Source organism: Somniosus microcephalus, chromosome 1 (assembly GCF_052327205.1).
Source record: "Somniosus microcephalus isolate GS21.2 chromosome 1, FLI_Smic_1.0, whole genome shotgun sequence".
NCBI classification, from domain to species: domain Eukaryota; kingdom Metazoa; phylum Chordata; class Chondrichthyes; order Squaliformes; family Somniosidae; genus Somniosus; species Somniosus microcephalus.
This window is the reverse complement of record NC_140987.1, coordinates 312252066-312274873: the sequence shown is the minus strand read 5'-3', so window position 1 is coordinate 312274873 and position 22808 is coordinate 312252066. Positions and strand designations below refer to the sequence as shown.

At 48.4% G+C, this 22808-nt stretch overlaps 1 protein-coding gene across 1 annotated transcript in view; it reads right to left on the bottom strand.

The window, feature by feature from the left end:
• Nucleotides 1-22808, bottom strand: part of LOC147124856 (FRAS1-related extracellular matrix protein 1-like) — an 883765-nt gene that overhangs the window by 466139 nt on the left and 394818 nt on the right. The window contains exon 15 of the mRNA XM_085994045.1: nt 6242-6335. Coding sequence (XP_085850171.1) covers nt 6242-6335 — 94 coding nt within the window. The remainder of the gene's footprint in view (nt 1-6241; nt 6336-22808) is intronic.

The following is a 22808-nucleotide window of genomic DNA, read 5'->3' as shown; positions in this document are numbered from 1 at the left end:
TACCACACACCAGTCTGTCTTTTATCAGCGAATCTGTCAGTCCCCCAAATTCACACGATTTGCTTCTGTTTCTCAGTTCAGTCACATACTGATCAATAGTCTCTCCCGTTTTCTGTACACATGTGAAAAATCTGTGCCTCTCAAACGTCACGTTACGTTTAGGTATGCAGTAGGCCTCAAACTGTTCCATTATTTTATGTAGCTTCATTTTGTCTCCATCATCAGCGAATGTGAAGTTATTATACACCTCCAGTGCTTCATCACCCACGACATGTAAGAACACTGACGATTTCTTTTTATTACTTTTCTCGTCAGCTCCGATTGCCGCTAAATACAACTCTAAACGTTGTTTGAATCTCCTCCAATTTTCAGCCACATTACCTGTCAACTGAAGCGTCGCCGGTGGGTGTAAACCTTCCATTTTTCACTTCGTTAGCTATTCTCCAATGGTAAGCAACTATGTTCTCTTTTGGCTTGCTAATTTGTGGAGAGCTGATTTAACTTCAGATTTTTTCTCTTCATCTCTTTCAATCACTTCTGACACCATGTATTGATTTCTTTGTGGGTTCAAAGATGAGACATTTATGAAAGAGAATGTCTTTTAATCCAAAGTTTGTTCAACTCAGTTCAACAGCATTTACAGGAGACATCATGTTAGAAATCCATCTTAAAATGAAACTGAAACTAATCTCAACTGCTTGTCTCTCACATGACCTCTGCTGGTCAGGCATAAGTAATCAATACATGCAACTATGCTTGTAAGGCATGATAATCAAACAGGCAAATAACATCACTATTTGCTGATATCATTACAAAGACCACTCGTCGGCTGCTATGGCTGTCGGCCGTTCAAGCAGTTTGTTGTTTATTACAGACACCGACTCCGGACGTCATTTCCTATGCGACACGGGCGCCCAGCTGAGCGTCCTGCCCGCGTCAGCCATAGACATTCAAGGGGGGTACCACGGCCCCGTCCTCAAAGCCGCCAACGGCAGTTCCATCCGCACCTTCGGGAAATGGAACATGGCGCTTTGTTTTGGCGGGCAGCGGTTCACCTGGGACTTTGTCACAGCAAAAGTGTCCACCCCCCTTCTCGGCATTGACTTCCTCTGCGCCAATGGCCTTTTGGTGGACGTCAAGAACCGACGTCTCATCAACGTGGAAACCTTCAGCTCGCTCCCATGTTCCCTCAGCGGGTCCAGCACACACAGTTGTCCAGCGCGCTCTCGGCCTCCGATGAGTTTTCCCGCCTCCTCGCACAGTTCCCGGACCTCACGAAGCCCACGTTCTCGTCCGCCGCCACCAAACACGGGGTAGAACACCACATCTTGACCACCAGTCCGCCCATCTACGCCCGCGCTCGGCGCCACGACCCGGGGAAGCTCGCCATCGCCAAAGCCGAGTTCGACACCATGGAGCTCCTCGGCATCATCCGCCGTTCGAACAGTCCATGGGCTTCGCTCCTCCACATCGCCCCGAAACCAGGCGGCGGGTGGCGCCCGTGTGGAGATTACCAGCGCCTCAACGACGCGATGACCCCCGACCGCTATCTGATTCCACACATCCAGGACTTTTCCGCCCGCCTGGCCGAGAAAGTGGTATCCTCGAAAGTGGACCTCGTCCGGGGTTACCACCAGGTCCCTGTCCGGCCGCAGGACATCCCGAAAACCGCGGTGATCACCCCGTTTGGGCTATTCGAATTTCTCCGCATGCCATTCGGCCTCAAAAACGCTGCACAGGCTTTTCAACGCCTAATGGACACCGTGTTACGGGACCTGACATTCCTGTTCATATACCTGGACAACATCCTCATCACTAGCACCTCCAGGACGGAGCATGTGTCCCACCTCCGGACTCTCTTCGAATGACTCAGCCAACACGGCCTAATCGTCAACCCGGCCAAGTGCCAGTTCGGGCTGTCCTCAATCGACTTTCTCGGGCACCGCATCACGAAGGACAGGGCGGTGCCACTGCCATCGAAAGTGGAGGCCATGATGGACTTCCCGCGACCCCTCACCATGAAGGCCCTGCAGGAGTTTTTGGGCATGGTGAACTTTTACCATCGTTTCGTCCCCTGAGCAGCCCAGCTTATGCGGCCCCTTTACAAGGCCCTCAAAGGCAAGCCCGACAAACTCGCCATCGACTGGTCTGATGAGATGTCCAGTTCTTTCACGGACACGAAAAGGGCCCTGGCTAAAGCGACCATGCTGGCGCATCCGTTACCTGATGCGCCGATCGCTCTCACCACCGACGCCTCGGACTATGCAGTCGGCGCCGTCCACGAACAGTGGGTCAATGGCACCTGGCAGCCGTTCACCTTCTTCAGCCGGCAGCTCCGCCCCAACGAGCGGAAGTACAGCACCATTGATCGGGAGCTTCTCGGCCTCTACCTCGCCGTCCGACACTTCCGTTTCCTGCTGGACCACAAGCCGTTGACCTTCGCCATGGCCAAAGCCTCCGAGCCGTGGTCGGCCCGTCAACAACGCCAGTTGGCCTTTGTCTCGGAGTTTACAACGGACATCCAGCATGTGGCTGGGAAAGACAACCCCATCGCCGGCTGCCTCTCCCGAGCCGTCGCCAGTGCCGTACACCTCGGCATTGACTACACCCACATGGCGGATGACCAGGCCTCCGACCCGGACGTCCAGGCCTGTAGGAAGGCGATCACGGGCCTTCAACTGGCGGACATTGCGTTCGACGCTGCCGGCACCACACTCCTGTGCGACTTCTCCGTTGGGCAGCCACGTCCCATCGTGCCCGAAGGGTGGAGACGGCAAGTTTTCGACGCCGTCCATAATCTTTCGCACCCAGGCAGGAAGCCGTCACAGAAGCTGGTGGCAGCTAAGCTCGTCTGGCACGGGCTCAGGAAAGACGTTCGCGACTGGGTCGGCACCTGCGTGGTATGCCAACGCTCGAAAGTACATCGCCATACTAAGGCCCCATTGGCGCCTTTCGCGGTGCCCGAGAGGCGGTTTGACCACGTTAACGTGGACCTGGTGGGGCCCCTGCCGCCCTCCCGCGGGTTCATCCACCTCCTCACAATGGTCGACAGAACCACCCGATGGCCGGAAGCCGTCCCGCTGTCTTCAACGACGGCCGCCGATGTGGCTCGGGCGTTCATCAGCACTTGGGTCGCCCGGTTCGGCGCCCCATCTGACATTTCCTCTGACCGGGGGCCCCAGTTCATGTCAGAACTCTGGAACGCTGTCGCCCGAGGCCTCGGGTTGAGACTCCACCGCACCACAGCATACCACCCTCAGGCTAACGGGTTGTGCGAACGGTTTCATCGCTCCATGAAGGCCGCGCTCCGGGCCAGCCTCCGGGACGACAGCTGGATTGACAGACTCCCGTGGGTCATGCTGGGACTCAGGACCGCTCCCAAGGAGGACCTCCAGTCCTCGTCCGCCGAGCTCGTCTACGGCCAGCTGCTACGGGTTCCCGGGGATTTTGTCCCCAACGCAACAGAACCTTGGTCCACAGCCCGTCAGCGGTCCGACCTTCTGGACAATGCCAAGGTTTTCGCGCCGGTGCCCACGTCGCAGCACAGCCTCCCGCAGTCCCACGTTCCGCTCGACCTTCACGAGGTGGAATACGTTTTCATCCGCCACGACGCCCACCGGGGACCTCTTCAGCCACCCTACGAGGGACCATTCCGCGTCCTGGAAACCAGGGACAAGACCTTCGTAGTGGATGTCTTAAGCCGGCCCACCTGGATCTGGACCGACCCGTTGAGTTGGCACAGCCCCCAAGGTGGGGTCGACCTCCAGTTTCCGCATCCTCAGTCCACCAACGAGCGCCCGAGGTCCCTCCGAAGAACCCCCCGGTCCCCGCCCCGGAACTGAGGAGCCGTTCCGGCCGTGTGATCCGCCCCCCCCAACGAGTGACATTGCCAGTGCTAGTGAATTCTGGGGGGACGTATGTGGCGGAGACCACATAGGGACAATAACACAATGTATAGCCAATGCTGTTATATGTACCTAAACACAATTCACTATGTATAGCAATGTTGTGATATGTACATGCTGGGTTGGGTTATCGGTGCAGGGTCCCTTTAAGAGCGTCGGTAGTGTGATGATGTCATGACGTCGGTTGCATGATGACGTCATAGCCCCTGCACGGGGCTGAGCCTTCAGACCTCGTGGAGAGTGATTAAAGTAAGACACGTTTTGCTTTGTCTTAAACAAGTCTCTGCCTGTTGTTTTCTACTGATCCCAACAGTAGACTATATATATGAGTTTAAAATGGTAATTGAATTATATCTGCACACCCTGCCCTCTATGCCACTTCAATTGAAGACTACAATTGATCTTGACTCCGTGTGCAGTGCCACAGGAGATCGACTAATATATCGCTATTAGTTATTTGTTTGTTCATCTTTTGTAAAATAAAAGTGTTCATTAATTTAAGCTTAAAATGGAGTTTGAAGTTGTGATGCTCTATTGCTTATTGAAGATGGGAGAATCATAGGAACATGGGAACAGGAACTGACCATTCTGATCTTATTGAGGCATAGCACAATCGGGTAGCTAGAAGAAATGACCAGAAAGGTTGCTCTAGTCATTATCCCAGGCATGTTACCGAGCTTACCAAGGCTAGCGAAGACATTCTTGAAGGCACAGGGAGTTGATACTAATCGATGAGGGTGATCAAAAATATGGAAGGTGAAAAATGGCAGCAACAACTAAAAAATGCACCATACGCCTCAGGAACATAGCTGCAATCAACAGAGCTGAAAGAGTGCAGAATATTACACAAAGAGTGAACCAGACAGAGGAGTGGGATTGTTTTCAAGGGGTTATTTTTTAATTAGGTGTTGACTTTTTGGAAGCTATTTAAAAAAGTAAACAAAACAGCTTAAGGGAAGGAGATTGAAACTTTAAGAGTAGAAATTAATAATAAGGGCAACAAAATAATGACGAGCAACAACTATTGAACACATTGTTCAGGCAAGGGGAGTAGGAATATTGGGTTCACATCCAGCAAGGTACTTGCGTCTGATGGAAGCTCCCCATTGCATCTCGCTGGTTCTCCTGGTAGGGAGTTATGAGTTAGGCTATGGACCTAGCCACTTAAAAGGGGTCTTCATTATGGAAGCAACCTAGAGCACGAGCTCCTGGATACAAAGCAGTGGAAGAAATAGATTTCCTCAAGGCACGGAAGTGAAGGAGGAAAAGACGAAGATTGTTCACACTAAAAGAGGGTAAGAAGAGAGATCCGGGGGTGTTTGTACACAAATCTTTGAAGGTGGCAGGACAGGATAACGAAGCAGTTAATAAAGCACATGGGATCCTGGTCTTTATAAATAGAGGCAAAGAGTACACGAGCCAGGAATTTATGCTGAACCTGTATAAAACACTAGTTCGGCCCCAGCTGGAGTATTATGTCCAATTCTGGGCACCCCACTTTAGGAAGGACGTGAAGGCTTTGAAGAGGGTGCAGAAGAAATTTATTAGAATGGTTCCAGGAATCAGGGAATACAGTTACCTGGATAGACTGGAGAAGCTGGGGTTGTTCTCCTTAGAGCAGAGAAGAGGAGATTTGATAGAGCTGTTTAAAATTATGAAAGATTTAGATAGAGTAAATAAAGGGAAACTGTTTCCAATGGCTGAAGGGTCGATAACCAGAGGACACAGATTTAAGGTGATTGGCAAAAGAACCAGAGGGGACATGAAGTAAATCTTTTTTATGCAGTGAGTGGTTAGGATTTGGAATGCACTGACTGATAGGGTGGTGGATACAGATTCAATAATAGCCTCCAAAAGGGAATTGGATAAATACTTGAAGGAGAACAAATTGCAGGGATATGAGGAAAGAGCGGGGGAGTGTGACTAACTGGATTGCTCTTCGAAAGAGCTGGCGCAGACTCAATGGGCCGAATGGCCTCCTTTGGTGCTGTGCTATTCTATGATTCTATGATTCTAAAAGTGAATGGGCAGAGAGTGCTGTGTATGTAGTAAGAGAGGCTACAGGGAATCAGAATGTTATATTCAGGGAAATTTCAGTATCCTAGAGGTAATTACAGACCACTAAAGATGTGAAAATCTGAATTTCAACAAATAAGCTTGTATCTTAAATGCCAGTTGCCAGAAACATTGGAAAAAATAGATCATTTTGTCTCCTATATTATTTAATATGGGAACAGGCCGTTATAATGCATGTGTTCGGAGTTTAGTTTTGACTCCAGATATCAGCTCCCACTGCCTGTGACACTCTTGACCATTATCAATGTATCTCCACTGACCTTGATCTCCAGCACACACTTCGCTGAATTGGAGCCATCGGTGGCTGAAAAGATGACTTCATCATGCATTGTCTCAGAGTCATCATGATTGTACCTGTGAGCACAAGACATGTTCATTCATGGCTATTATTGACATAAAGCAAATCCTGCCAATGTAACTGATCCAATCATCGCCTACTGTACCTGGTGGAATAATTACATTACAAATAAGATGTGGGCAGGACAAGAGATAACACCTTAAATGGCGGCCTGAAATCTGCAACAATGTAAGTGATGTCCAAAATCAGGTGCAAGTTATTTTAATAAACAGAATTTGACACCGTGTGACGGTACTGAAAGAGTATGCAAATTACTAAAGAGCCTCCCACACCTCAGAGTTGAGAGCCAGAGACACAGCAACACCTAACCAACCTGGGCTTCTCTGTCTCATGGACAGAAAATCTGGATCTTGGCCACGGAGATCCAAATGCTTAGTGTCAAGAGAATTTGCAGGGAAAGTGATTTCATTCAGGAAATCAACGTGCGCAGGTGATTCTTTTTTTCATTTTTTTTCGGTCAAGTATCTCTCAAACCAGTTACAATCACGGTTATATAAGAAAGGTTAAAGACGCAAATGTGTGCAGTTCTTTAGGTCACATGGAGTCTCAAATAGTTACTAAATAATCTTTGCAAAAATCCTAGCCTCCTGGCTCAACTCAGTGGCCCCTAGAGTAGTCCTGTCAAATCAAACTGTTCCTTTTACATAGAGCATTAATCTACAAACATTCACTCCACATACCCTTTAATATCTCACCTAATGTAATCCCACTTTCCTACTGACTGTTCAAGGAGTCAATTACTGCTGTAAGGAGGGATGATATCTTAGCAGGTTCCTCTAATGAGGCCATATGGGAAGAACCTAAAAACAAAAAGGGGGCAAGCACTTTGCTGAGAGTGTACTATAGGCCCCCAAACAGTCAGACACATAGAAACATAGAAGATAGGAGCAGGAGTAGGCCATTAGGCCCTTCGAGCCTGCTCCGCCATTCAATGAGATCATGGCTGATCATTCAATTTCAGTACCCTGTCCCTGCCTTCTCCCCATATCCCTTGATCCCTTTAGCCTCAAGAAATATATCCAACTCTTTCTTGAATATATTTAATGAACTGGCCTCCACCGCCCTCTGTGGCAGAGAATTCCACAGGTTCACCACTCTCTGGGTGAAGAAATTCCTCATTTCAGTCCTAAATGGCTTACCCCTTATCCTTAGACTATGACCCCTGGTTCTGGACTCCCCAGCCATCAGAAACATCCTTCCTGCATCTAGTCTGTCCAGACCTGACAGAATTTTATAGGTTTCGATGAGATCCCCTCTCAATCTTCTAAACTCCAGTGAGTATAAGCCCAATCGACACAATCTCTCCTCATACGTCATTCCTGCCATCCCAGGTATCAGCCTGGTGAATCTTCGCTGCACTCCCTCCATGGCAAGAACGTCCTTCCTCAGGTAAGGTGACCAAAACTGCACACAATACTCAAGGTGCGGTCTCACCAAGGCCCTGTACAACTGTAGCAAGACATCCTTGTTCCTGTACTCGAACCCTCTTGCTACGAAGGCCAACATACCATTTGCCTTCTTAACCGCCTGCTGCACCTGCATGCTTACCTTCAGCGACTGGTGCACAATAACACCCAGGTCTCTTTGCAATTCCCCTTCTCTCAATCTATTGCCATTCAAATAATAATCTGCCTTCCTGTTTTTGCCACCAAAGTGGATAACCTCACATTTATCCACATTATAGTGCATTTGCCATGTTTCTGCCCAATCACCCAACCTGTCCAAATCGTACTGGAGTTTCACGACAACCTCCTCACAGCTTACCCTCGCATCCAGCTTTGTGTTGTCTGCAAATTTGGAGATATTACATCCAATTCCCTCGTCCAGATCATTAATATATATTGTGAACAACTGGGGTCCTAGGACCGATCCTTGCGGTACCCCACTAGTCACTGCCTGCCACTCAGAAAATGACCCGTTTATTCCAACTCTTTGCTTTCTGTCCGCCAACCAGTTCTCTATCCAAGTCAATACCTTGCCCCCAATCCCATGTGCCTTAATTTTGCACGCTAATCTCTTATGTGGGGCCTTATCGAAAGCCTTCTGAAAGTCCAAATACACCACATCCACTGGTTCTCCCTTATCTATTTTACCAGTTACATCCTCAAAAAATTCCAGTAGATTAGTCAAGCATGATTTACCTTTTGTAAATACATGTTGACTTTGTCCGATCCCGTCACTGCTTTCCAAGTGCTCTGCTATTACATCTTTTATAATAGACTGTAGCATTTTCCCCACTACCGATGTCAGGCTTACCGGTCTATAATTCCCCGCTTTTTCTCTACCACCTTTTTTGAATAGTGGGGTAACATTAGCTACCCTCCAATCCATGGGTACCGTTCCAGAGTCTATCGAGTTCTGGAAGATGACCAGCAATGCATCTACTATCTCTAGGGCCACTTCCTTAAGTACCCTGGGATGTAGACCATCAGGCCCTGGGGATTTATTGGCCTTCAGTCCCATCAATTTTCCTAACACCATTTCCCTACAAATACTGATTTCTTTCAGTTCCTCCCTTTCATCAGACCCTATGTTCCCCGACATCTCTGGGAGGTTATTTGTGTCCTCCTTTGTGAAGACAGAACCAAAGTATGTATTTAGTTGGTCCGCCATTTCCTTGTTTCCCATTATAAATTCCCCTGATTCTGACTGTAAGGGACCTATGCTTGACTTCACCAATCTTTTTCTCTTCACATATCAATAAAAGCTTTTACAGTCAGTTTTTATGTTCCCTGATAGCTTACTCTCATATTCTATTTTCCCTTTCTTAATTAATCCCTTTGTCCTCCTTTGTTGACTCCTAAACTGCTCCCAATCCTCAGGATTATTACTTTTTCGAGCCAATTTATATGTCCTCTCCTTGGATCTTATGCTATCCCTAATTTCCCTTGTTAGCCACGGTTGGGTCAACTTTTTTGTTTTATTTTTATGCCAAACTGGGATGAACAAATTCTGTAGCTCATCCATTCGGTCTTTGAATGTTTGCCATTGCCTATCCACCATCAACCCTTTGAGTGCCATTCCCCAATCAATCCTACCCAACTCGCTCCTCAGACCATCGTAGTTTCCTTTATTTAAATTGAGGACCCTTGTCTCTGAGTCAACTACTTCATTCTCCATCTTAATGAAGAATTCGATCATATTATGATCGCTCCGACCCAAGGGGCCTCATACAACAAGATTGCTAATTAATCCTTTCTCATTACATAATACCCAGTCTAAGATGGCCTGATCTCTGGTTGGTTTATCGACATATTGGTCCAGGAAACCATCCCGTAAACACTCCAGGAATTCCTCCTCCACAGTATTGTTACTAATTTGGTTGGCCCAATCTATATGTAGATTAAAGTCACCCATGATGACTGCTGTGCCCTTATTGCACGCTTCTTTAATTTCCCTTTTAATGCCATCCCCAACCTCCGCCTTACTGTTTGGAGGTCTATATACCACTCCCACTAATGTTTTTTTCCCCTTAGTATTTCTCAATTCTACCCATACAGATTCCACATCATCAGAGCTAATATCCTTCATGACAATTGTATTAATCCCTTCTTTAACCAGTAATGCTACCCCACCTCCCTTTCCTTTTTGCCTATCTTTCCTGAATATCAAATACCCCTGGATGTTGAGTTCCCAGTCTTGGCCATCCTTGAGCCTTGTTTCCGTAATCCCAACCAAATCATATTCGTTTACCTCTATTTGCGCAGCCAATTCATCCACCTTATTACAAATGCTCCTAGCATTAAGACACAAAGCCTTCAGGCTTGTTTTTTTAATGCTCTTCGACCTATTAGAATTATTATTTACTGTGGCCACGTTTGATTTAAACCATTGATTTCTCTGACTGCCACTTTTGTTTTTCTGCTTCCTATCTTTTGCTTTTACCCCTGTTTTCCTTTCCTTGCTCAGGTTCCCAACCCCCTGCCATTTTAGTTTAAACCCACCCAAAGAGTGCTAGCAAACCTCTCCGCAAGGATATTTGTCCCGCTCTGGTTCAGGTGCAACCTGTCCGACTTGTACAAGTCCCACCTTCCCCAGAAGCAGGGGGAGATAAAGGAACAGATATGTAGGCAAATCTCAGAGAAGTGTAGAAATAATAGGGTAATAATAGTAGGGGATTTCAACTTCCCCAATGTTAACTGGGATAGTCAGAGTGTGAAAGGCTTAGAGGGTGCAGAATTCTTAAAGTGAATCCAGGAGAGCTTTTTGAGCCAGCATGTAGAAAGTCCTACAAGAGAGGGGGCAGTACTCGACCTAATTCTAGGGAATGTAACCGGGCAAGCGGTAGAAGTGTCAGTAGGAGAGCATTTTGGTGACAGTGACCATAATTCAGTGAGATTTAAGGTAGTCATGGAAAAGGACCGGAAATAAAGCTTCTAAATTGGGGGAAGGCCGATTTTAATATGATAAGGCAGGATCTGCCAAAGTGGATTGGGATAAGCAACTTGTAGGAAAATCCACATCAGAGCAGTGGGAGTCTTTCAGAAAGGAAATAGAGAGAGTACAACACCAACATGTTCCCATAAAGATCAAGCCCAGGGAACCCTGGATGTCAAAGAATGGATTAGGAAAAAAAGGGAGGCTTTTGGCAGATACAAAGGACTAAAAACAGTGGAAGCCCTAGAGGAGTATAGAAGGTGTAGTGGGGTACTTAAAAAAGAAATTAGGAGAGCAAAGAGGGGGCATGAAAATAAGGAAAATCCCAAGGTGTTTTATAAGTATACTAGCTGAAGTGCCTGGCGGTGCCGAGGGTCTTTTGAGGGCATATTGTTGTTGGAAGAGAGAGAGAGAGTGACAGTGGGGGGGGGAAAGAGAGAGAGCGACTGGGGGGGGGGAAGAGAGAGAGCGACTGGGGGGGAAGAGAGAGAGAGCAACTGGGGGGGAAGAGAGAGAGAGAGCGACTGGGGGGAAAGAGAGAGAGAGAGCGACTGGGGGGGAAGAGAGAGAGAGAGCGACTGGGGTGGAAGACAGAGAGCGACTGGGGGGAAGAGAGCGCGACTGGGGGGGAGAGAGAGAGCGACGGGGGGAAGAGAGAGCGCGACTGGGGGGAAGAGAGAGCGCGACGGGGGAAGAGAGAGAGCGACTGGGGGGAAGAGAGAGAGCGACTGAGGGGAAGAGAGAGAGCGACTGGGGGGGAAGAGAGAGAGCGACTGGGGGGGAAGAGAGAGAGCGACGGGGGGGAAGAGAGAGAGCGACTGGGGGGAAGAGAGAGAGCGACAGGGGGGAAGAGGGAGAGCGACTGGGGGGGAAGAGAGAGAGCGACTGGGGGGGAAGAGAGAGAGCGACTGGGGGGGACGAGAGAGAGCGACTGGGGGGGAAGAGAGAGAGCGACTGGGGGGGAAGAGAGAGAGCGACTGGGGGGGAAGAGAGGGAGCGACTGGGGGGAAGAGAGAGAGCGACTGGGGGGGAAGAGAGGGAGCGACTGGGGGGGAAGAGAGAGTGCGACTGGGGGGGAAGAGAGAGAGCGATGGGGGGGGAAGAGAGAGAGCGACTGGGGGGAAGAGAGAGAGTGACTGGGGGGGAAGAGAGAGAGCGACTGGGGGGGAAGAGAGAGAGCGACTGGGGGGGAAGAGAGAGAGCGACTGGGGGGGAAGAGAGGGAACGACTGGGGGAGAAGGGAGAGAGCGACTGGGGGGGAAGAGAGGGAGTGACTGGGGGGGAAGAGAGAGAGCGACTGGGGGGGAAGAGAGAGTGCGACTGGGGGGGAAGAGAGAGAGCGACTGGGGGGGAAGAGAGAGAGCGACTGGGGGGAAGAGAGAGCGCGACTGGGGGGGAAGAGAGAGAGCGACTGGGGGGGGAAGAGAGAGAGCGACTGGGGGGGAAGAGAGAGAGCGACTGGGGGGGAAGAGAGAGAGCGACTGGGGGGAAGAGAGAGAGAGAGAGAGAGCGGATGGGAAGGGGAGGGGGGAGGAGGGGAGGGGGGAGGGGAAGGGGTGGGGGTGTGGGGGGAAGGGGGTGTGTGGGGGGGTGGGGGGGAGGGGGTGTGAGGGGGAAGCGGGGTGGGGGAAGGTGGGGTGGGGGGGAAGTGGGTGTGGGGGAAGGGGGGGTTGGGGGGTATATGGAGGGGGGGTGGGGTGTGGGGGTGAAGGGGGGGTGGGGTGTTGGGGGGGAAGGGGGTGTGGGGGTGTGTGGAGGGGGTGTGGGGGGGAAGGGGGGTGGGGGTTGTGGGGGGGAGGGGGGGTGGAAAGGGAGGGGGGGAGATATACTTAAAGTACAGGAAACTTTGTGCTATCCGGCACACACGGGACCGAGCTGCTGCCTTGCCTTAAAACTGCCCTACTCTCCAGAGTTAATGTTGAGAGTTACGGAGATTCTTATCTCCGTATTTGACAACAAACACTGTTGCTTAGCAACAGCTTCGGGTGTGGCCCTAAAGTTCTGCAGCTGAAGCTGTTGCTATAGCTACAGACCTTGCACAGCTTGACTGTTCAAACAAAGGAAAATAAACAAACAAAGAATAAAAAACGGCTGCTAATTTTTGTGGTGGCTCCAGATTGCCGGATAGCTCACCTCCGGATAGCACAAAGTTTCCTGTACTTATAAAACATTTTTGGTAAATCTTTCTATAACATACACTTTACAACCTCACCAATCTTTTTATTAAAAAAGGGGTCCTCACCTCTCAGTGTTGTACCACAAACAATGGCCACCGCTTGCTTTTCAGTTGGAAAGATTAGGCCCCGCCCACACAGTCGATTGTCTGTCTCGGTCACCAGGACCCGATTTGGAGCACAGAAGCCCCACCCACTCTATGTTCCTGTACTAAGATGGCCGCGCAGGCACTCTGTTACACACTGAATCAAAATGGCGTTGCACTGAAACTTTTCGCCCTCCTTGACAAAGATGGCTGCCGTTAATCTGGGGCTGTCAGCAGAAGAAATTTCCTCAGCTGCAAACACAGGATCTTCAGATTATTATTCGGGGCTTGTGACCTACCCCAGTTGCTTATGAAGCCTCCCCACCTAGTGACCCTGGGAATGGAGCTGAGGCAGCACACCCTCTCTCCCCTGCCAGTGTTTGTCTCTGCCTAGGCCGGGAGCCTGGGTCTAGAGTTGCACTGCTGGCAGTTGGAGAAGCCTAGGCCCCGGGCCTGGAAAAACGGTGAAAGGTAGGAGAATTATAGAGGTTCGAGAAAAAATTTACAAATTAATTAACTTTTTTTTAAAACAATTTGTGTTTTAAAAGCAACTTTTTTTTTGCTGGAAATGTAGATTTGAAAAGAAACACGCAGAAAGCGGGAAAAAGAAATGAAAAGTTTAGAATCAAGATGGCGGCGACTCACCTCGGTTCAGAACGATAAGGCCTGCCCACACACGCACCGATTGGTCAACCATCAGGTCACCAAAGCGTAGGATTGATCAATCGTCCCGTCACTCGACTGTAGGAGGGCCCACCCGCACGCGCCAGGAACCCGGCGTGCGATTGGTCGACCTCGAGGTCACTCTGTTGCTAATGAGCGGATAATGAGATGCTAATGAGCGGAATGTTGAACATTTTTTGGATACCGCGGGCGCAATTTTTGTCCGGCCGAAACGTAAATATGCTTAGGACGGTTCTGGAATCGTCAGCTTTCTTTCGACGTAATGCACGTGTAGGTACGCTCTATAACTTTTGAGTTAATTCAAGACAGACAGACAGACAGAAAGACAGACGGAATGACAGACAGAAGTATCCTTTTATATATATAGATTAAGGGCAAGAGGATAACCAGGGAAAGAGTAGGGCCCATTAGGGACCAAAGTGGCAATCTGTGTGTACAGCTGGAAGATGTGGGTGAGGTTTTAAATGAATATTTTGCATCTGTGTTCACTATGGAGAAGGACGACGTAGGCATAGAAATCAGGCAGGGGGATTGTGATATACTTGAACAAATTAGTATTGAGAGGGAGGAGGTACTAATGGTTTTAGCGGGCTTAAAAGTGGATAAATCCCCAGGCCCAGACAAGATGTATCCCAGGCTGTTGTGTGAGGCAGGGGAGGAGATTGCAGGGGCTCTGACACAAATTTTCAAAACCTCTCTGGCCACAGGGGAGGTGCCAGATGATTGGAGGACAGCTAACGTAGTACCATTATTCAAGAAGGGTAGTAGGGATAAACCAGGGAATTACAGGCCATGAGCCTCACATCAGTGGTATGAAAATTATTGGAAAAAAGTCTGAAGGATAGAATTAGTCTCCACTTGGAGAGGCAAGGATTAATCAAGGATAGTCAGCATGGCTTTGTCAGGGGGAGATCATGTCTAACCAATTTGATTGAATTTTTCGAGGGGGTGACTAGGTGTGTGGATGAGGGTAGTGCAGTTGATGTAGTCTACATAGACTTCAGTCAGGCTTTTGACAATGTCCCACATGGGAGACTGGTCAAGAAGGTAAGAGCCCATGGGATCCAGGGCAATTTGGCTCATTGGATCCAAAATTGGCTTAGTGGCAGGAGGCAGAGCGTGATGGTCGAAGGTTGTTTTTGTGACTGGGAGCCTGTGTCCAGTGGTGTACCGCATGGATCGGTGCTGGGTCCTTCGCTGTTTGTAGTGTACATTAATGATTTAGATATGAATGTAGGAGGTATGATCAGTAAGTTCGCAGATGACACGAAAATTGATGGAGTGGTAAATAGTGAGGAGGGAAGTCTCAGGCTACAGGACGATATAGACGGGTTGGTCAGATGGGCAGAACAGTGGCAAATGGAATTTATCTCTGAAAAGTGTGAGGTGATGCATTTTGGGTGGACTAACAAGGCAAGGGAATACACAATGAATGGTTGGATCATAGGAAGGACAGAGGATCAGAGGGACCTTGGTGTGCATGTACATAGATCCCTGAAGGCAGCAGGACAGGTAGATAAGGTGGTTAAAAAGACATATGCGATACTTGCCTTCATTAGCTGAGGCATAGAATATAAGAGCAGGGAGGTAATGATGGAGCTGTACAAAACACTAGTTAGGCCACAGCTGGAATACTGTGTGCAGTTCTGGTCGCCACACTAGAGGAAGGATGTGATTATATTGGAGAGCGTGCAGAGGAGATTCACCAGGATGTTTCCTGGGCTGGAGCGCTTCAGCTATGAAGAGAGACTGGACAGGCTGGGATTGTTTTCCTTAGAGCAGAGAAGGCTGAGGGGGGACCTGATTGAGGTGTACAAAATTATGAGGTGCATAGATAGGGTAGATAGAAAGGAAACATACAAACATAGAAGATAGGAGCAGGAGTATGCCATTCAGCCCCTCGAGCCTGTTCCACCATTTAATGAGATCATGGCTGATCATCCAAATTCAGTACCCTGTCCCTGCTTTCTCCCCATATCCCTTGATCCCTTTAGCCTTAAGAAATAGATCTAACTCCTTCTTGAATATATTTAATAAGTTGGCCTCAACTGCCTTCTGTGGTAGAGAATTCCACAGGTTCACCACTCTCTGGGTGAAGAATTTCCTCCTCATCTCAGTCCTAAATGGCTTACCCCTTATCCTTAGACTGTGACCCCTGGCTCTGGACTCCTCCACCATCAGGAACATCCTTCCTGCATCTAGTCTGACTAGTCCTGTTAGAATTTTATAATTTCAATGAGATCTCCTCTCATTCTTCTAAACTCTAGCGAATATAAGCCTAATTGAACTTTTCCCCTTAGTAGAGGGGTCAATAACAAGGGGGCATAGATTCAAGGTAAGGGGCAGGAGGTTTAGAGGGGATTTGAGGAAAAACTTTTTCACCCAGAGGGTGGTTGGAATCTGGAACTCACTGCCTGAAAGGGTGGTAGAGGCAGGAACCCTCACAACATGCAAGAAGCATTTAGATGAGCACTTGAAACACCATAGCATACAAGGCTACGGACCAAGTGCTGGAAAATGGGATTAGAATAGATAGGGCTTGATGGCCGGCACAGACACGATGGGCCGAAGGGCCTCTTTCTGTGCTGTATAACTCTATGACTCTATGACTGCATCATTGAAATGATACAAATATTGCTGCCCTGGTGCTCTCGTTTGATGAAGAAAAGGAATTGAACTGGGTGAAGCAGACCTTTGTACTCACACTCTCTCTGGTACCTTATAAATCACCAACTAACTTGTTAATTTTGGGACTATAAATTCACTTAAGCAAAACAGTGACAATGATGTTTACCTAACTAGTCCCAGAATACAAAACAGCTTTCAAGTGCCTAGGCATGATATCAACTACACTAGGTGTAAAAAGGAGCCACCTTGTGTCTAGTGCATGCATGAACCTGACAGATGGATTATCCGCCCAAATTCATTTCTTGGGATGGTAAGCAAGATATAGATCAATGTGTTCACCTGTCACCTCTACCAGGTGTTGGTTGGCTATGTCCCAGCCCAATTTTTCTGGATCCCTGATAGATATGTTTGCAGGGTCTTGTCCGTGGTGACCAGGCCTCAAACATGATGAAGATAGTACCAGTTGCCCAGGCAGGAAGACAGGGTAAACCTCCAAATCCTCAGGCACTATTACAGATTGGTGCAGCTGTAGGGAACCATTGGTGAGAATAGAGCCTCCCCACAAACCTTTAACTGGGCATGGAGGCAAGTGCCACCTTCGCAAACCCTCTGTGCACCCTCCTCCACAGTAGGACTTTTTCTATTGCTTCTGAATCCGCTATTTCTTCCAGAAACCTTGGGATACAACGCAAATGAATACTTTTCAAATAAAGTCTCTGAAACTCAGCAGAGCACCACAGACACGTTTCCTCACTCTAATTCCATCTCCTTGACTGCAGGCAGCACTGACAGTCACAAGGCACATTGAAGTGAAATCTGATGTATATAGAGGCAATGCCCCAATATTTACTGATGCGTAAATATTGAGTAGGGAGCAGGGGGGTGAAGGATAGTGTAGGGAAAAACTCCCCAGCTCCTGCCCCAAAGACAGAAACACCGACCTCTCCCCCCGCAGTTGATTCATTAGTAGCTGCACTTCGAGTTTTGTTGGCTGGCCCAGGGAGGGTAGCCACAGCCATGGGTGCTTTAACTACATCTACCCCATACAACCCAGAGCTATGACTAGAACTAGCACATCCTGTTGACTTGTGTCCCCTTAATATGATGAGGGGGGGTAGGCCCTATGTTAAGATGGGGGTGGAGACGGTGCAAGGGAGATATTTGGTGGACACTGGAGCTTCCAGCACGGTGGTCCATTCGGAAGACCCGACCAATTCACCCAGGTCTAACAAGGTCCCATTTAGCCTAATGGGATTCACAGGGAACGAGCAGGCTGGGAAAATGTCCAAACCTTTGGCCATAGATATAGGATCCCTCCATACCATGGGAGGGTAACCAAAAGACCGGCGAGGTGGCCAAGCAGGGGGCCAGGGAAAGAGAGTTCTGGGATCCCTGCAGAGCAGGTCCGGTAGCCGCAATCCGGGATAAGGGAGGCACACAGGGGGTAGCTTTGGCCGCGGACTTAAAGCAGGTCCAAGCCCAGGATTCCGTCCTTAAGGCTTTCGACTCCATCTGGCATGACGGTTTATTCCTGAAACTTATCGAAAGCGGGGTAGGAGGGAAAACATATGATGTAATTAAATCAATGTATACAAACAACAAATGTGCAGTCAAAATTGGAGACAAACAAACAAAATACTTCCCACAGGGGCGGGGGGTGACGCAGGGCTCGCCAATCTCACCGACACTCTTTAATATTTACATAAATGGATTGGCAAAACTACTTGAACAATCTACAGCACCCGGCCTCACCCTATATGAATCCAAGGTTAAATTCCTCCTCTATGCAGACGACCTGGTTCTGCTGTCACCAACTAAGGAGGGTCTACAGCAGAACCTGGACCTGCTGGAGTCGTACTGCCAGACTTGGGCCCTGACAATAAATCCCCAAAAAACCAAAGTCCTTGTGTTCCAGCAAAGATCCAAACATCAGGGACCCAAAATAAATTTCACAGTAGGAACAACCAAAATTGAACAAACCACTAATTACACATACTTGGGCTTAAAAATCAGTTCTACGGGAAACTTCAAACTGGCTGTGAATGAACTGAAAGAGAAAGCAAGAAGGGCTTTCTATGCCATCAAAAAATCAATCCGAATAGAAATCCCAATTAGCATTTGGCTCAAAATTTTCAAATCAGTAATTGAACCAATTGCGCTCTATGGCAGTGAGGTATGGGGACTGCTAACACAACAAGAATTTGCAAAATGGGACAAACACCCAATTGAGATCCTACATGCAGAATTCTGTAAAAGTATCCTCCGGACTCAAAGGAAAACAGTAAACAATGCATGCAGGGCAGAACTAGGCCAATATCCATTAATAATCACTATCCAAAAAAGAGCCACCAAATTTTGGAATCACCTACAAATGAGCAACCCCCAATGCTATCACTACGACGCCCTGAAATGCCAAGAGCTGACCATAAAGAAGAATACCCTCAGTCAACTAGTCCTGGGACTCAGTGAAGTAACTACTAACAATACTAACAATAACCAGCCCCAGGACAGTGACAGGGTAACACAAAGAATTCGACCCAACACAATCGTCGCTAAGCAAAAGGAAAAATATCTGACATATTGGGCAGAAACAACAAAAACCCAAAGCAAACTCAATTGCTACTTGGCCCTAAACAGACAATACAACATAGCTGATTACCTGACCATGGTAAAGGATAACAAACTGAGAAGAACCTTGACAAGGTACAGACTTAGCGAGCATAGCCTAGCGATCGAAAAAGGCAGACACAGGCAGACCAGGCTGCCAAGAGAAGACAGGATATGCTCTCACTGAAGTCAGGGAGTAGTGGAGACAGAGATGCACTTCCTCACAGCCTGTGAAAAATATCAGGGCATCAGGGAGAATTTCTACCAAAAATTCTCACAAATATGCCCTGAATTCAGAAATCTGAATGACAACCAAAAACTCCCATTCCTACTGGGGGAGGAGAGAAGCTGTGTAACACTAGCAGCACACTATGTTACAGCTTGCCATGAACAGAGGGACAACCAGTAAACTAAGAAAAGAGTATATATAAACAATGCGAATGTATATTTATACACTCAGGGATATACCTGTTTATACACGGTATGAATAGAACTGCGTTTATGTGTTCAACCATAAATGTATTTTGATGCTTTGGCAACATAAGATGTACCTTATCATGCCAATAAGGCGATTTGAATTTGAATTTGAATGGGGAGTCCATAGAAGGCCCGCTCGGGGCAGCGGACGAGACTTTAAAACAGGTTCACTGGCAGGCTGCTAGCCACATTAACCAGTGTAAACTATTTAAAACCTGAGAAAGGGGAACGGTGAGAAAGGGTGAACCATTTTAAAGACAGAGATCATCAGCCTGCAACTGTGGCAGACTCACAGACTGCACCGGAGGCGGCAGCGGCTTGTGTTACTGGAGGGGCCCTCCCACTAATTATTTGGGACACGCCCCCAGTAACCAGAGCCCTATGGAGGTCTCCTCGCATACCACAGCCTAAACTACCGTGGTCACCTGCGTATCAGTTCAAATGGTCTAACACCGGGAGGGCCACAACCCAAAAGGGAATTCCCAAGGTAAGGGCTTCCCAGCCTGCAGCCTCCAACGTTGAGGGAATCACAGGAGAGGTAGCATTGGGCAGAGAGAGACAAGGGTCCCCAGCCTGCGGCATCAGGCTGCGGGGAACCCACAGGACAGGACAGGGACTCAGCAGCCACACCGAAGGGGGTAGTGTGCTACAGTACAGGAGGGCACATTCCCCTGATCATCTGGGATTCAGGGAAACTCACAGTTGTTTTAAGGAGCATTCTTTGGGTCCAGCGGCACAGACCACCTTACACCCAGGCATACAAGCTGCCCAGAGGCCACACAAGACAGAGGCCAAACAGGAATTAGCCTGGCAGTCCGGAGATGGGCGGCGGATGTACATATCAGTTTTCTAAATAAATTTTAAGAGTGTTTTTACAGTTTGGTAGTTTTAGGAATTATTCTTGTTTAATTTTAGTTTATGAAAGGTTTAAGTTTTTGAAACTCGATAACGGTTGTCAAGCCAGAGAACCTTCTCGGGACATGACTATTTGTTTTGTGTGTCCCCACAGAAAGGAAATTGGCATGGGAAAGTTTCTGCTCCTGCTCACCCTGGTAGGGGTGAGCATCGGTGACCGAGGAGATGTGGAGAACTCCCACATCTATGGGTACTTGGGAGAGAGAGCACCGATCGTTATCACAGGGGGTGGCGAACGGGGTGTGGAGGAGTTCGCTATTTATTTCCATGAGGGAAGGTGGCTGGGGCCTAACTCCACACAACAGCATGGTGGCATAGTGGTTAGCACTGTTGCCTCACAGCACCAGAGACCCGGGTTCGAATCTGGCCTTGGGTGACTGTCTGTGTGGAGTTTGCACATTCTCCCCGTGTTTGCGTGGGTTTCCTCCGGGTGCTCCGGTTTCCTCCCACAGTCCAAAGATGTGCGGGTTAGGTTGATTGGCTATGATAAAAAAAATTGACCCTTAGTGTTAGGGGGATTAAATACGTGGGGTTACGGGGATAGGGTGGGATATGTGTTGGTGCAGGCTCGATGGGCCGAAATGGCCTCTATCTGCACTGTGGGGTTTCTGTGATTCTGTGATTCTGTGAATACTCCAGCCAGACCGGGTTCACATACGGGGAGGCCTCCATCCCGTGCCCCAGGGTACAGGTCGTTGCCACAAGGGTCAGTGTCACTGAGGAGAAACGTGTGTGTTTGACATGCAAGGGACAGATTCCCCTGGATAGGCGGTGGTGGCTCAGAAAGCTGAGCAGGGACACAGGGGACCGGACAGTCGACTGGGAACGATTGGGGAACGACATCCACCGTACGATCACAGGGACCCGAGGGGGAGTGAGTGTGTGTTGGGATAATTGGTGGAAGTCAGAACAGGGAGTTTACATTTGTATGTGGGGGTCAGAGAAAGTCTGCCCCACAGGCATATCCATCATCTTCCAGAGGCAATGGCAAGACGCCGGGGAGGGGATGGGGTGGGATTCTAGCCTGCATGCGTGCGCGGTCCCACACTCCCCGATCCCAGTCAATGCCACCGAACTCATTTCACGCCCCTGAAAGCCCCTGCCCACAACCATGACATCACGGACCATAGTAGAGAGGTATCCTACCACCACCAAGGGACCAGGGAATGGATTAGTATTAGTGCCAACCGACAAGTTGCTGTACCAGGGGGTACACTATGCAGTGGCCTCAGTGATCCTGAACCTGACCGAGGTACACTTACCTGTATGGTGTCCTAAGGAGACAGAACAGTTGTACCAGGCCCTGCTAAAGGAAATGTTTAGGAAGTTTTATACACAAAGTGCAAGGGAAGGGACAGAATGCTCCGATTCCAACATGAGAGAGCATGGGAAAAAATAAAAATAAAGTCTATGACCAGGTATAAAAACGAGCCTCAACAGTTACTAAAAATAAAGATTGTTGTTGTGTCCGTGTGTTGATAAAGACACTGAAGACAGGAGTTGGTTCATAGGTGTTTACTAAGCAAAGCCTGGAGGGGTACTAACGGATATAACACAATATACAGGCTTATATAGCCTGAGTGGCCATTACCGGCATTACAGCACACATGGGGCTCTTAAAGGCACATACACTACAATTCCTCCCCTTTTAGCTAACTAGTACATCATGTTTTAAGTAATTATTAATTACATGTTATAAGAAAAATAATATACACATTGCTGTAGTTAATTAATTATAAGTCAGTCTCTCTGGAGGCTTCCTGACTCGGTCCGGATAACGCCTCGGTGGTGTAGTTGTTTCTGGTGGTGTAGTAGGTTCTTTTGGCAAGGCTGATTCGGCTTGAATGCCAGTGTCGGGTTCATCGGGTTCCAGTATCACCGGATCGGAGGTAGATATGGGTATCTCTACTTCATCGTTAGGCGTATAGAGTTGTGGCGTAGGTTGTCCCTTTTCGGATGACTCTATGATTTGGTCAGCATGGCGCCTTATTATGCTTTCTCCGATGTCCACGGTATACATCAGTGGTCCTAGTCGTGTGCAGATAGTTCCAGGCTGCCATTTCTCGGTACGGTAGTCCCGGGCCAAAACTTGTTGACCTATCTGGAAGGTTCTAGTTGGCCTTTCATTCATGCCTTGAAACTGCCGGTTCTCCACGTCCCTTCTGATGTTGGGCTTGACCAAATCCAGCCGGCATCTTAGGTTTCTATTGAAGAACATCATGGCGGGAGTTTGGTTGGTAACCATATGTGTTGCATTCCTGTATGCGAACAAGAAGTTATCCACATTGTGCTGAAGTCTTATATCTTCATTACCCATGGCCTTTATGGCCTTCTTGAAGGTCTGGACAAACCTTTCAGCCAATCCATTGGTGGCAGGATGGTATGGGGCGGACGTGTAGTGCTTAACCCCATTGTTTTTTAAGAACTTCCTGAATTCTTCGGAGACAAATTGTGGTCCATTATCAGAACAGATCTGTTCCGGCAGCCCATTCCTGGCAAATATGGTCCTTAATACTGTGAT